Source organism: Aphis gossypii, chromosome 2 (genome assembly GCF_020184175.1).
Source record: "Aphis gossypii isolate Hap1 chromosome 2, ASM2018417v2, whole genome shotgun sequence".
NCBI classification, from domain to species: Eukaryota; Metazoa; Arthropoda; class Insecta; order Hemiptera; family Aphididae; genus Aphis; species Aphis gossypii.
The window spans coordinates 88,260,466-88,274,619 of NC_065531.1; the positions used below are offsets into that span (position 1 = coordinate 88,260,466).

The 14,154-nt window shown below is 25.5% G+C and overlaps 3 protein-coding genes across 6 annotated transcripts in view; 2 read left to right on the forward strand and 1 right to left on the reverse strand.

The window, feature by feature from the left end:
* LOC114122715 (protein unc-13 homolog 4B) overlaps positions 1-3,077 on the forward strand; it is a 33,887-nt gene extending 30,810 nt beyond the window's left edge. For all 3 annotated transcript variants that reach the window (XM_027985460.2, XM_027985469.2, XM_027985477.2), the window contains 6 exons: positions 1,008-1,223; positions 1,317-1,526; positions 1,600-1,906; positions 1,993-2,116; positions 2,201-2,400; positions 2,519-3,077. In XM_027985460.2, the coding sequence (XP_027841261.1) occupies positions 1,008-1,223; positions 1,317-1,526; positions 1,600-1,906; positions 1,993-2,116; positions 2,201-2,400; positions 2,519-2,631 (1,170 nt within the window). In that variant the 3' untranslated portion in view covers positions 2,632-3,077. The remainder of the gene's footprint in view (positions 1-1,007; positions 1,224-1,316; positions 1,527-1,599; positions 1,907-1,992; positions 2,117-2,200; positions 2,401-2,518) is intronic.
* A 1,183-nt stretch (positions 3,078-4,260) lies between these two features.
* LOC114122774 (GDP-fucose protein O-fucosyltransferase 1) lies at positions 4,261-6,042 on the reverse strand. The gene has a single exon (XM_027985538.2). The coding sequence runs from the start codon at positions 5,745-5,747 to the stop codon at positions 4,608-4,610; it is 1,140 nt and encodes a 379-aa protein (XP_027841339.1). The 5' UTR covers positions 5,748-6,042; the 3' UTR covers positions 4,261-4,607.
* A 269-nt stretch (positions 6,043-6,311) lies between these two features.
* LOC114122753 (stromal membrane-associated protein 1) lies at positions 6,312-12,866 on the forward strand. Of its 2 annotated transcripts, none has more exons than XM_027985517.2 (9): positions 6,312-6,584; positions 6,740-6,873; positions 6,947-7,114; positions 9,199-9,403; positions 9,470-9,763; positions 9,825-9,931; positions 10,058-10,138; positions 12,260-12,322; positions 12,396-12,866. In XM_027985517.2, exons 1-9 carry the CDS (start codon positions 6,467-6,469, stop codon positions 12,564-12,566), a joined length of 1,341 nt encoding a protein of 446 aa, XP_027841318.1. In that variant the 5' UTR covers positions 6,312-6,466; the 3' UTR covers positions 12,567-12,866. The 2 variants fall into 2 exon arrangements, with proteins under 2 accessions (XP_027841318.1, XP_027841313.1); XM_027985512.2 differs by having other exon boundaries at positions 6,460-6,584; positions 10,004-10,138.
* The last annotated feature ends 1,288 nt before the right edge of the window (positions 12,867-14,154 follow it).

Consider the following 14,154-nt stretch of genomic DNA (forward strand, 5'->3'; position numbering starts at 1 on the left):
GGAGTCAAAATATTTGAAAAATTAATACAAAGTTCCTCATAAGTTATTCTTATAGCGATGAAAAAATCATAAGAATACATAGGCACAATTTTTTTTTATTAGTATTTGAAGTTCAAATTTTGACAAAAACTCGTCAAAATCATGAATATTTGCAAATTATTTTGTATTTCAAAATTCATAAAATTGCTTATATTTATATCTAACGTTAAATATTCTATAGACTGAAAAATCATCTCCGTTCAGAATCGTTTTTCGTATACCTACAATGATAGCTATCATTGCATTCAAATTTAACCTACCCTAGTCCGAGGTCCACCCCACCCCCTAATGTACAGCAAAGCGGTACCCACTTGCCGACATTTTTTCATATTTACATTACATTTTTTGAGAAACATATTATTTGTAAACTATTTACATAATATGTATGAATAAGAATTAATTTAACTACCTAGTTAATTTTAGATTCTGAGCGGAGTGAGGAATGTATTGGTTTTACAATGATGTTTATTTCCTTTTTATTCTGTAAACACTTTTTCTCCTCCTAAACTTGTTCAAAAGTATAAGTGTAGCATATTTTCTGAAAGGTTATGTTTTTGAGCTGGTACTTTAGAGAGGTCATTTTTCGATTTTCGAAATGATACTCGAAATAAAAGCGGTTAAAGGAGAAAAAAGTACAACTTCACGATTATGTAGGTAATATAAAATAATTACGGCCTTGTTTATCACCATAGAAACGAATAAAATTAAATAAAAAAGATCTCCTCGTCCGCTCAGAATCGTTTTTTCATACGTAATCATATTGCATTCAAATTGAATATCTCAGTAAAATTACACTATCCTGTCCAAGGGACGATGGACAAATATCCACTACCGAAATGCGCTGACCTACTGTTTTTTCATTAACTTGCCCATCTTTGTGTATTGTGGGGTAACCTAGTTAGGTTACTAGGCGTGCTCATTCTTAATTCTAAATTAGTAATGAATATTATGTTTCTTATGATTTATAGTGGTGCCTAGCTGTAAACAATATAGATTATGTAAAACAATCTATTCGACCATTTGTAAATGACTTGGGCATAACACAATTGATGGACAGTTTAGCAAACTATAAGAGTGAAATTTCAGCAGATCATTGTAAAAAAACACTGGATTTAGTTGTTGATAATGCAATCGATACAGTAAACAACAAGATCATAGATCTTTTACAGACTGTTGTAAACAATGTATGTTTAAACTAAACATTTTAGAAAAAGATAATTGACATTTTTAACAGTCCTATTTTAGTTAATGTTTTTTTTTTAAATTTTTTTTTTCAGATGTCCCCTGAAATAAGTAAATTTTTGATTGAAGGTGCAGAAGTTATTAATACTAATAATAATCATTTGGACAATTTAATGTTATATTTGGATGAAAATCTATGTACCTTAAGTAAGGAACTTAATGAAGAAAATTTTCAACGTGTTCTTGACATTATAGTTGATCAGATAGCAACAATAATGTATAATCTTATACAAAATAATTTAGAAGTAAGAAATTTATATATTATCTAATGATTCAAAAGGTAATATTAATTTTTTTTTTGTATACTCATTTTATTAGAAAAAGAAACCACCTATATATTTTAGGAATTTAAGAGACAGTTTTCATATGTTGTTTGGATTTTTGCGAAAAGATAACAATACTGAATATAAGAGTGAAACAATTCAAAAACTTGAAGCATTATTGCATTTACATACATTGGATACTGTAAACCTTATACATGAATACTATTTAGAAAGACTTCAACAACAAAATGAAATGCAAGAGGCTAATGAAGGAGTATTAACTGTCAAATTAATATTTATTAACAATGTTCTCAAAGTAGATGTACTAAATGCAAATGGTATAAAAGCAATGGATTCTAATGGTATTTAAATATAAGTATTTACTAAACAAACATATATGTATTGATGTATAAACCAGAATTTTGACAAGACATTGTTCTTCCTTCAGGTTTTAGTGATCCATTTATTAAAGTACGTTTGCTGCCCAAAGACAAATTTCTACATGCCATAAAACCAACAACGGCAGTACAGAAAAAAACATTGTACCCTTTATTTGATGAATGTTTTAAAATGTTAGTATTGTAATAGATTACTAGCTTATATAAAAAATAGTATAGTATAGTATTCTAACTATTTTCTCATTGATTTGCTTACAGTCCTTTAACTCCTGAACAACGTGCTGAAGAAAATGGTTTAGTTATGTTTATAGTAAAAGACCAAGATTTTATGGGAATGACAAATGAGTTTGTATCTGAAACATTTGTACATTTTAAAGATATTCCATTTACACAGTTGGAAAACGACTTAGGTAGTGTACCGCAAATTAAATTAAAGCTGACGTCTCCTAAATCTTTAGGTAATTATCAATAAATTAATTTCTCATATTTTATAACCAAATGGACATAAATATTATTTATAATTTAACATATGTATGTATAATATATATACAAATATATTTATTGTATTGAACATAGATTCAAAAATTCTCAAAGCTCTTGATACTAGATCAACAGACAAATTGGCAAAAGAATTTCTTAAGCGAGAAAAAATAAAAATTGCAGCATCAAATTCAACACCAAAAAAATGACTACACTCCATTACAGGGCGAATTAAGCATAATACGTCCATATTGATACAAAAATTTAATAATTCATGTTGATTAATTGTATATATACATTAAGATTTAGTATTTATCAAAACAATTATAATGTAAGACTGAACTAGGGATGACATTCTTTTTATATATTTTAAATTTAAATACAGCATATGGCTGTGTTATTATATAAATAAAAGATAATATATAAAATAATTTTTAAGGTTAAGTATAAAATATGTTAATATGTAGAAGCATTTTAATTAATTAATTTTCAATTTTTATAAATAATTTGATATATTTCTTAATTTTCTTTTTGTGTTAAATAAAGATATTGCACTTAATTATAAATTTATAACAAATAATTGGGGCAATATTAACTTAATAGTAAATAAACGTACACATTTTATACCAATAAATATAAATTTTTGATACTAAAATAGTGTTTTATTTTAAGATGTAACTCTCACATGTATTGCTCTGCCTTACTAACACATTCCATACCAAAATATAAGTTTAGTTTAAATATAAGAATGATATGACCTATTATCTAATTTAAAGGTAAGAACATTATAAGTATGTATTTTCTTATTGATATTTTAATTTTTAAGTCATTTATAAGCATTTTTAAATACCTATGAATAAATTACACACTCATAACTTGCTAAAAAAACCAATAATTAGTTTGATAATAGGTTATTTAACTCTAATATTTAAGCACAAAATTAGAACTGCTGAATATATATTTTAGTATGGTAGGTCAATATTATTATTATTGTTATTATCTTAATGCAAAATTAAACAACATGAGTTGATACAACTTATATATTTGAACAGTTTTTTTTTATAAATAAAATACAACTAAACGTCAGAGTATATCTTTGACAGATAATACCTGTTTATAGAACCACAGATTAATTTAAAAGTCTGATATATTAGTAGTTCTTGTTTAAATTAGTTAATGAAACATGAATATAACTGTCAAAGTTCATTAAATTATTTGGCATGTTGACTATAATTCAAATCATTAAATTAAATAGTATTGCTTTGCAAGTGATGGACAAACTTATTGCTTAATGCTTAATGTGAGGCTTAATTTTAAAGAATACCATTGAAATTATAAAGGTGTTTTGATTTTAATGAAATTTAATTCAAACTTTTTGAATTTGCCTTTCTGCTTCTATTAATGTAAATAATACTTCCAACAGGTTAAACATAAAATTATGTCATAAGTAGTATAATAAAATATATCTATAATATATCTATATATCTAATATAGAGTTTTCTAAACTTTTTATGGTAACTCATTTTGGAAATTTTTTAAAATCTGGCGACCCACAATAATATCAATGGCCTTTTTTTATACATATTTAAAAAATGTATTATTTAAAAATATAACACAATATACTTTTGAGCCATGACTCACAGTTTGGAAACCTCTAGTTTAATATATTATATATATATATATATATATATATATATAATATATATTTAATTACAGTGGGTAGGTATGGAAAAGTAATAATTAGATAGGTATACAGAATAAAAATATTTTAAAAAATAAAGTAATTAAATTTATTGTTATACATAAATTCGTGAAAAAAAGTAACTCATTAAAAAAAATATATACATAATATAGTAATAATAATACAAATTCTATAAGCAAGACAAATATGAGTAGGCATAAGAAGTTGTATAATGTATTCAAAGATGAATGAATAACATATTTCATTAGCTTATTACTGGTATACATAATTTCTAACTATTAACTGTTATAACAAACCAAGTTATGAATAATTTATAAAAAACATTTTAGATTTTATAATAGTATGCATTATTCTAGATTCTAATTATTTAAAATAGCGTAAACAATAAAATCTCTTATTATTTCATACTTCATAAAATACAAAAATATATTTTTTAAGAATGTTTTAAAATCATAAGTTATTTTATAAATAAGTCCTTTTTACTCACAATTCATCCTTTTGATTATTTTTTTGATAAACAGGAAATGCCCAAAATTCACTAGGTAAACCATTTGAATCTCTCTCGCGTTTAACAAAAGCACTGAATGAAGATATACAATTGCCAATAAAATAATTTGCCTTGCCTAGTATTGCAAGATCTACATGTGGATTATCTTTATCATATTTTACAGTCTTCAAATTAAAACTTGATAATGCATGTGATAGTTCAGGAATTAGATGGTTATTATCAGAAGCTACAAAAACTGTACTTATGTCTTTGCCATATTTTCGAATAAGTCTTTTAAGTTGTTTCACAACTGTTTCAAAAGTTGGGTAGCATAATTCCTCTGTAGCTTTTCCATATTCATTTCTATAGCCTAAGCATTGTGGAGCTGAGAACAATAAAGAGTTCTTAGAGATATGTTCACAAGCCCTGACCCAATCAATACCATTACGCAAGTGAATACCGATAAATTTTCCAGGCTTTATTCTATTATTTATAAAAGAGTTTACCAAGTTATCAATTCCATCGTTCCATTTTAAGTACTTATGAATCTTTACATTTTCTTTTTGTATTGGAAAACTAGCTGGAGCACCAACAAATGCCAACACTGGCCATTCAGATGATGGATACTTCTCGTGCCATTTGGATGTCATATCGTGATGGTATACATCATAGTTTAAAGGGGCATAAAATTCAGAAGATGAAAAATCAATGCCATATGTATCCCAAAATGATTCAAAAGGGTTCCCTGCTTTGGCATTACATCCTTCTAATTCGCCTCTTTGCATATAACAAAATGATGTTCGACTTGCTGGAGGCCATACATCATTTGAATATTTAGTCATAAAGTCATTCATTAATTGAACTCTGTGATATTCTAAAAGTGGATCTACTTTGAAGTATGTATCAAATGAAATTTGTACAGACTTCTGCTGGCCATAACGGTATTCAATCCAATGAGGTAATAAGAGAGTGCGATTTAAAGCTTTAGCAAATCCAATGGCACCCAGGAAGTGATCAGCTTGATTTCCAAAACGACCCATGCATGGGCAGTAGGCTATGTAACCAGAAGGATCTTGAGTGAATGCAAAATTTAAAAAATACATACCAAAAAATAAAAACAATAGACAAGTAGCCATGTTAAATTGAAATTATGAGTAAAGGGAACTAAAATTCAGTAACTTAATACACTACATTACATTAAAACTAAAAAAGAACACAAGTATACATTTTCTAAGCTTACATGGAAAAATATATTTATTAAAAACTATTTAAGAAAAAATTATTTAAGTACTATACAAATAATAAAATTTAACAATAAATATTGAAATTTAATATTTATAACAAATTAATAACTAATAACTATTGACTATTAAAAATGCATTATTAACTATATACCTAACTTATATAGTAAATTTATTAATGTATTTATTTGCCCGTTATAAAGTCTTCGGTATGAACATTTGAAAACAAATTTAAGTTTTTGATAACAGTAAACTACAGAGATAGCATTCGAACAGTGGTAAGAACAGAATATAGAACAAAGAGTGTTAAATGTTTTTGATGTAATACACTGGTCATACTGTATAGTTCAATGGCATGGTGACGGTGGACGGGTGAAGAAGGAACTAAATAACATGATAAAAGTGTAAAAAAACTTGCTTCGTCGAATTTGTCGAATTGTTCACTGACTGGTTAGTGGTAAAATAAATAATAATATTAAATATGCCAACCATTTGGCAATTAAAGTAATGAAGTCAAAAACTGCCAAATTATTACCACACAGTAGTATCTATTTATTTTAAATTAATATATTTTTCTTATTAAAAACTGTTTTGTGTAATCGCGTAGTGTAAAAATGTCTTCTAAATCTGAAAAAGACAAACAGAAACAAATACAAGATAGATGTTTATCGTTGCTGAACCAAATGTTAAAAGATGACGATAACAAGTACTGTGTGGATTGCGATTCCAAAGGTAAATGAGCATATAATTTTACATCCATAATTAAATGTTTTATAATAGGTATAATATGCATATTTTATATTTTGTTGAAAGGGCTTGCCCGTAAATACACATAAAATAAAATAAATAGGTTAATATTACTGTTTACAAAATATTTACTAATTTAGGACCTAGATGGGCTTCTTGGAATTTGGGAATATTCCTGTGCATAAGATGTGCAGGTATTCATCGTAATCTTGGGGTACACATCAGCAAAGTAAAATCTGTGAATTTGGATTCTTGGACACCCGAACAAGTAGTGGTATGTATACAGTATTTATCTTAGGTAAATCAATTATATTATTTTTATAAGACAGTGAGTTCTATGATTACAGAATTTACAACAAATGGGAAATAGTCGAGCCAGAGCTGTGTATGAAGCAAACCTACCAGATAATTTTAGACGCCCACAAACTGATTCTGCATTAGAGGCATTCATTCGTTCAAAGTATGAGCACAAAAAGTACATTGCCAAAGAATGGGTGCCACCACCATTACCTAAAGTAAAAATTTCATTAATATTATTAGCTATATTAAATTATTGAAATATGGTTAACAAGTCTACTTCTTCTTCTTCTGCTGGCATTTATTACTCTTGAAGAGTTTTTGCCGCCATTGTGATCTGTCTCCATTCCTCCGTGTTATGAACTATTGTTCTACACTCTTCTACTCCAATTTTCTTTAGGTCTTCTTCCACTTTATCCAATCATCTCTTTCTAGGCTGTCCGTGAGGCCTCTTCCCTGTAGGTATGGTTAACAAGTAGTTCATTAAAATCATTTAATTTTTTGTTTCTATAATTCAATTAATTCATAATATGCTTATCAGAACAATTTTATACCTGATCATATAATAATTTTCTACATTTAATATTAAAATATTAATTATTTTTAAATAATATGGTTGGAGGTACCAACAATCAAATAATATCAACAAAAACTAAGTATTCGTTCAAACATTAATATTATAATTTTTTTACAGGGTGTTTCTGGAATGAATGAGGACATTAATATATGTGTACTTACTGTGATAACCCAATGAAGATTTTTTTAAAACTTTTTTTCTATCTTCAAAATCTGGGTTTCTTCAAGTTATTTTTAGAACATTCTCTTAAGTATAAAAATAAATGATCTAGTTGTATTTTTTGCAAAATTCTCATACGAATCGAGATATCACATCGTTTTTGAGCTTTTCGTGCGTTTTTGACGCTCGAATCGCTGACTAAAAAAAAAGTGGTGTGACATCGATTTGTATGAGAACACTGCAAGATTAACAGTGGTGTTAGTTATTTGTTGTTATTCAACATACATGATTAACTAACACATTATTTTACATTATAAACTAATTAAAACGATGAAATAATAACTTAATTATGATTAACAGAACTTTAAATGATTTAATTTATTGTGATGTTATGTGTTTTAGGTGTATAAATAAAATTCATAATGTCATAAGTTTGAGATAAAAGAAACTAACTATTTGTGTATTTAATACTGAATTTCTTGTTTTTATTCCAGCTCTGTTAATCATAATTATGTTATTATTTCATCGTTTAAATTAGTTTACAATGTAAAATAATGTGTTAGTTAATCATGTATGTTGAATAACAACAAATAACTAACACCACCGTTAATCTTGCAATGTTCTCATACAAATCGATGTGTCACACTAGTCAGCGATTCGAGCGTCAAAAACGGGCGACAAACTCTAAAACGATGTGATGTCTCGATTCGTATGAGAATTTTGCAAAAAATACAACTAGATTGTTTATTATTATATTTAAGAGAATGTTCTAAAAATAACTTGAAGATAGAAAAAAAGTTTTAAAAAAATCTTCATTGGGTTATCACAGTGAGCAAGCGTATACTAATGTCCTCATTCATTTCAGAAACAACCTGTATATTATATTTGTGACTGATACATTGTATTTTAAACAATTTTATTAATATACAACAAAATGTTTTTAAGAAATTATTATAATTATTATCATCTTATGATTAACCCGTCATAAGTTTCATGGTGAGCTTACTCTGTGAGTATATCAGCCACCACTTGCTTAATTTTATTTTTAAAACTCCAATATTTCCCATATCTTGTGCCAACATTTCTAAGAATTCACTATAATTAAAACAATTTGCATTATCTATTGTTGAAATAACAATCATCATAACTAATCAGTTCCGATATCGTGAGCATATATTACTTTTTATATTCACATACCTGTAAATTGAAATAAATGTTTTTATTCAGAAAATAATAGTTATTTATACTCAACTTTTATTCCATATTATAATCTTGAAGATTCATTAATGTTTTTTTTTCATATTTCATGTAATTTTCTTAACAAAAATCTCAATGTAAAATGTAATAGGTGAACGCTACTTATTCACGCCTAATCTGTTAAAAATAGGAACTTATGACAGGTAAAAAAAATGTTGAATACCTGTTTATTTACTATCATAAAATATAGTTATTTCCAATTGATATGTTAGTTATAAAAAATATTATGTAGATACCTTAATCTTTATAATAATTATTTTATGGAATTAAAATTAATTTTTTGACTTGTATCATAATGTTATATTTTAGGTTAATTGGGATAAAGATTTAGAAGAAGAAGCTGAAAAACAAAAGAAGAAAAAGCGAGAGCCAAAACCTGGGTCAATCATGCGCAGTGTGCCTTCAATTGTGCCAAATCCATTACCTAAACCTATTTCTTTAAGCCCTAAGTTGTCATCAAACAAGAAACCAATTTCAACTGATTCAAATCATTCCACAGATCTTCTTGGTTTGGGTAAAAATTAAATTTAGTTTAAAAATTTTTATTATTGCTTAAATTAAATAAATTATTACTATACAGATACTCCTACAAAAGATTCAAATCCTACATTGATAGATACATCCTTCACATCTTCCAGCTCAGATTCAACAGATCCGTTCAGTAGTTTTTTAAGTGCATCTGTTTCTTCTACTACAACTTCTTCTCCTCAAATTCAACAAACTATTGATCCAATGTTAGGCCGTTCCACTGAAGAGGAAAACTTTTTCAATCAACCAACGACTGCTACAAAAAATAAACTTACTACCGATTCTATTTTGGCATTATATGGAAAAACATCATCCCCAAATAACATAGCCTCAAACCAATATACAAGTAAATACATTTTAAGTATAATATTGTGTTGATGTTACAAACATTTTCATTTGTATTTTAGGTCAAAATAACGGTTTTGTTCCTCCTCAGCCACAACAGCCATTTTTCAATGCTTTCAATAACAATGGATTCCAAACTATGCAACAAACACAATCCATCAATAATCTTGTAAGATTAAATATAAATAATTAACTGTATTTTAATTGTGGTTAACAATAAAATTTTTGTATATTCATTTAGGGGAATTCTGTCAATTCACTATCCAATAACTCTATTGATTTTAACAATTTTCAGTCTTCAACAAATTCTAATTTTACATCAAATCCATTTTACAGTATGGCTGCGAAAAATGCACCAACTCAATATATTAATCATGTAAGTGATTTGTTAATTGATTATTAATATTTAGTGACTATGTGTTTATTGAATTCTTATGGTTTAAACTGTTTAGAGTATAAATAAGTTATTATTTAGGGTTTTTTTTCTCAAAGCACATTGTTTCCGAGTAATGTGTATGCCTGTAATTGATTTATTTTCTTTAAAATGAGAAACACAGTTCCACTTCATTATGCGTATAATAGATAATAACATGGTATAATTAAATTAGTATTGATATCTCATTAAAAAAACTAACTAACTATTTAAAATTATAGATTTTAATATTAATTTTGCAACCAAAATAAATAATTTTTTTTTCATTTTAAAATACAAAATAATCTATTATATAAATTCCACACATATTTAATAAATTATTTTATTTCATTTTAATATAGATAACATAACAACTATGTTAATTTTTAATAATACTATTTATTAATTTCTTAGTAATTGAAGTCCAGTTAATTAATTTACATATCTTTATTGAACAATCAAATATAGCCAAAAACAAATTTGAATTTGTCTTAATCATTTTTTATTATTATTTATTTTTGAAAACATTCATACTTAAATTATTTAATTATATTCACTTAAATATATTATAATTTTAAATTACATGTAGGTTATTAGTTATTATTGCATATTATTAATATATTATATATTTTTTATTATTATTAATTAAAAAAACAATTGGATGCATCATACGATAGGTATTATTTTGTCATAATATATATTACCATATTTTATGTCTTAATTTTATTTTTTTTAATGATATTTTCAATTTTTTATTTCATATTTCGAAGTAAAGTAGTTTATAGAGTATTTTTATGTATACAAATTGAATTTGAAATGAGTTAATTAGTTGTAACTGTTGTAAGTATTTAGAATTAAGAGAAATAAAGCAGTGGTCCAAAGGTAAAATGTCCACTACTTTGTTTTATCTTAACTTTAAATACTTATAAGCTATAATCATTAAATTACTTCTTAAAAATGTATAGAATGAAATACTCCAACTACTATTCTGCTTTGAAATATGAAAAATAACAGTGTATGTACAGTATCATTTTAAAAAGTAAAAACTTAATAAATGATTTTTTTTTCAGAAATGTTGTTTTGAAATAACATTTAACTATAGAAAACATATCTTTAAACAAATTAAAATTTTGCAATAATGAGTGCAGGCACTTAGATGAATCTTTTGGTAGAGTATATTATATTAAATTTAGGAATGGGCCGATACTAAACATCGGTCGATATCAGTAGTATCGGTTTTTTTTTAAACCAATACTTTAACCGATACAAAAAAAAAAAACGTAATTGATCAGCATAGTAACACAATTCATAATTACACAGGTTAGGTTATCATTATTTAAATACTATAGATTATTGGAATTTTTGACAAAACTGTGGTTGTTATCATATAACAATAATATTTTAACAGTAATATTGTTTTAAAAATTTAAAATGTTTTCACTTTTCTAGGTGTATTTGTAGTATCGGGTATTGTTTTTATATCGGAGTATCGGATATTGGTACTAAGTGGTATCGGCACGTCCCTAAATTTAAATTGTTACAGTTAATGCACAATATATGTTAAATATATAACCATATATTTGGTCTGGGGCGTATTCAAGGTGTATTAAAGTTTTTAAAGATATTGAGATTTAGTTGGTAGTATTTGGTTAATATGTGTTTAATGATATGACCTATACCACTGAATTATTCATATAACGGGTTTTTTTTTAGTCATTTCATAGACAATATTTTTAATTTTTGTTCAGAGTTGACAAACTATCTTTTAAAATCATTTGTTGCTTAATTGTTAATATATAATAGTCAAAATTTTTCAAATTTATTTACATTTTCTTTTGATTATGAATTAAAAATGTTCTAGCTATAGCAGATACAACAGCTATTCCTTTTTTTATGCATAGTTGTTTGTCTAAATTCACTTGAATTTATATTGTTAACTTTGTATACCTACCTAATTATGAATTTTATAATAATTGAATTAAAACTATTTATTTTGAGTTGTCCATGATTAGTTACCATACTGTAACCATGTTTACTCATTTTTAGTTAATAACCTATACATTTTGTTTGTAAATATATTTTTAGGAGAACCCTGTAATGAAAAATAATCAGTTTTCAACATTTGATTCTATGAATGATGTAGTACATGTAAGTAAATTTACTTCTAAATAATATGCCTTAATTATTTAATTTTTTTTTAAACAAAATTTTATGTTTCTAGTTGCCGCAACAAATGACAATGCTGAATTTGGGACATCCAAAAACAGTTCCGTCAACTGTAAACGGTTTTACAGATCTTTCTAATGGATTTACAGACCTCTCTAACGGCTTTACAGACCTTGCCAAACCATCACAGGCTGGTCAAACACTTTCACCTAATTTATGGCAGTAGTTACAGCTAGTTGAATGTTCACAATAATTTTGTTAAATTAACGTTTTAAATTTAATACAAGTGTAATTGAAATACCTTTTTATAGGAAAAATGTATTTATAATTTTAACTTGTAAATTATGAGATGATATATTTACATTTTATGCGTATTTATAACACTCTGCTTTACCTATATATTCATGGAACCGTCCAATAAATTGAGCTCGGTATGTAAATAAATGTATCAATGTAAACCATGCTTAAATGTTTAAAATTATCTACTGCTCTATTTGAAATAAAAAAATTTACGATTACTCTTTAATGATAATTGGTTTACATATTATAATGAAATTGTATTTCAATGAATCGCTCTATAAAATTGTACACTTATATGAAATATTCATAAAATTATCATGCTATTATGATTCATGAACCTCTTTAATATGCTGTGTGATAATAACAAAGACGAGTAAGCTATTTATAATTTATATACACATTCTTAATCAATTTAAATACCTATATAATAACTATATTAATTTATGTTTTATTATTTAACCATAGCAAAAATTATTCAAATTAAATTAATTATATTAATTAAATAAGCTCTGGTAAAATTGTTTTTTTTTAATTTTTTTTTTTTTTATAAGCGTACCTATTTAGTGGATTTATTGAAATTCATATTGGTGATTTACAAAATTTAAAATATATTTAAAATATTTTATTAGTCATAATTGATTTTTAAGTTTTTGTGCAATTATAATATAATATTTATAATAATAATTAGATATGTAATATTTAAAATTGTATTTATTATGTTTTTTTAAAATTAAAGTAAAGTAATCCATAAATGTTGGATTAAAAAACATTATAATAGAGTGTTTTTGGGATTTACTGTATCGTTTGATAAAAATGTTATGTATACTATTTCATTAGCATAAGTGAAATTGAGTATGAGTTAATAAGTTAAAAGCCCACCTACACATTTGGAAATTGTCTTCACCCATATATATTTAATATGTCATTTTGTATGCATTTGTATGATCCTCGTTAAATGGCATTTGAATTTACTTATTTGTCATTCAAACCCCACTTATAATGAAATTTCAACATTTTATTTTTAACCTAACCTATGTTAGTATGTAACTTGCTTGACTGTTTTAAACATTTTTTTTTTTTTGATCACTGTTTGGCAGCAATTGAGTGAGTATATACTTAAAAACATATGTTAGAATAAACTTTAAATCTGAGTAATTTATTTTAACACAAATTACACATTATTAATTATTTGAAAATATTATCTATATAGGTAGGTATGTATGATAAATTATAAGAGGTTCATAATTTCAACCATCAATGGTTTCCCTATCATTAAAAACATAACCCACTAATTTCTTTGAATATTCTTTTAAATATCTCTTTACATTTTTAGGCCATCCTAGGCTTACCTATGACATCGTTTAAAATTGTTTATCCTATTTTTTTTTCGGATTTGCTATTACAGTAATTTATTTTACTAATCGTAATAAAGTAAGTAGAATTAGTTTTTATTGAAAATATATGATTGTGTGTATAAAATATAATTATATAAGTAAAAATTGTATGTTCCAATT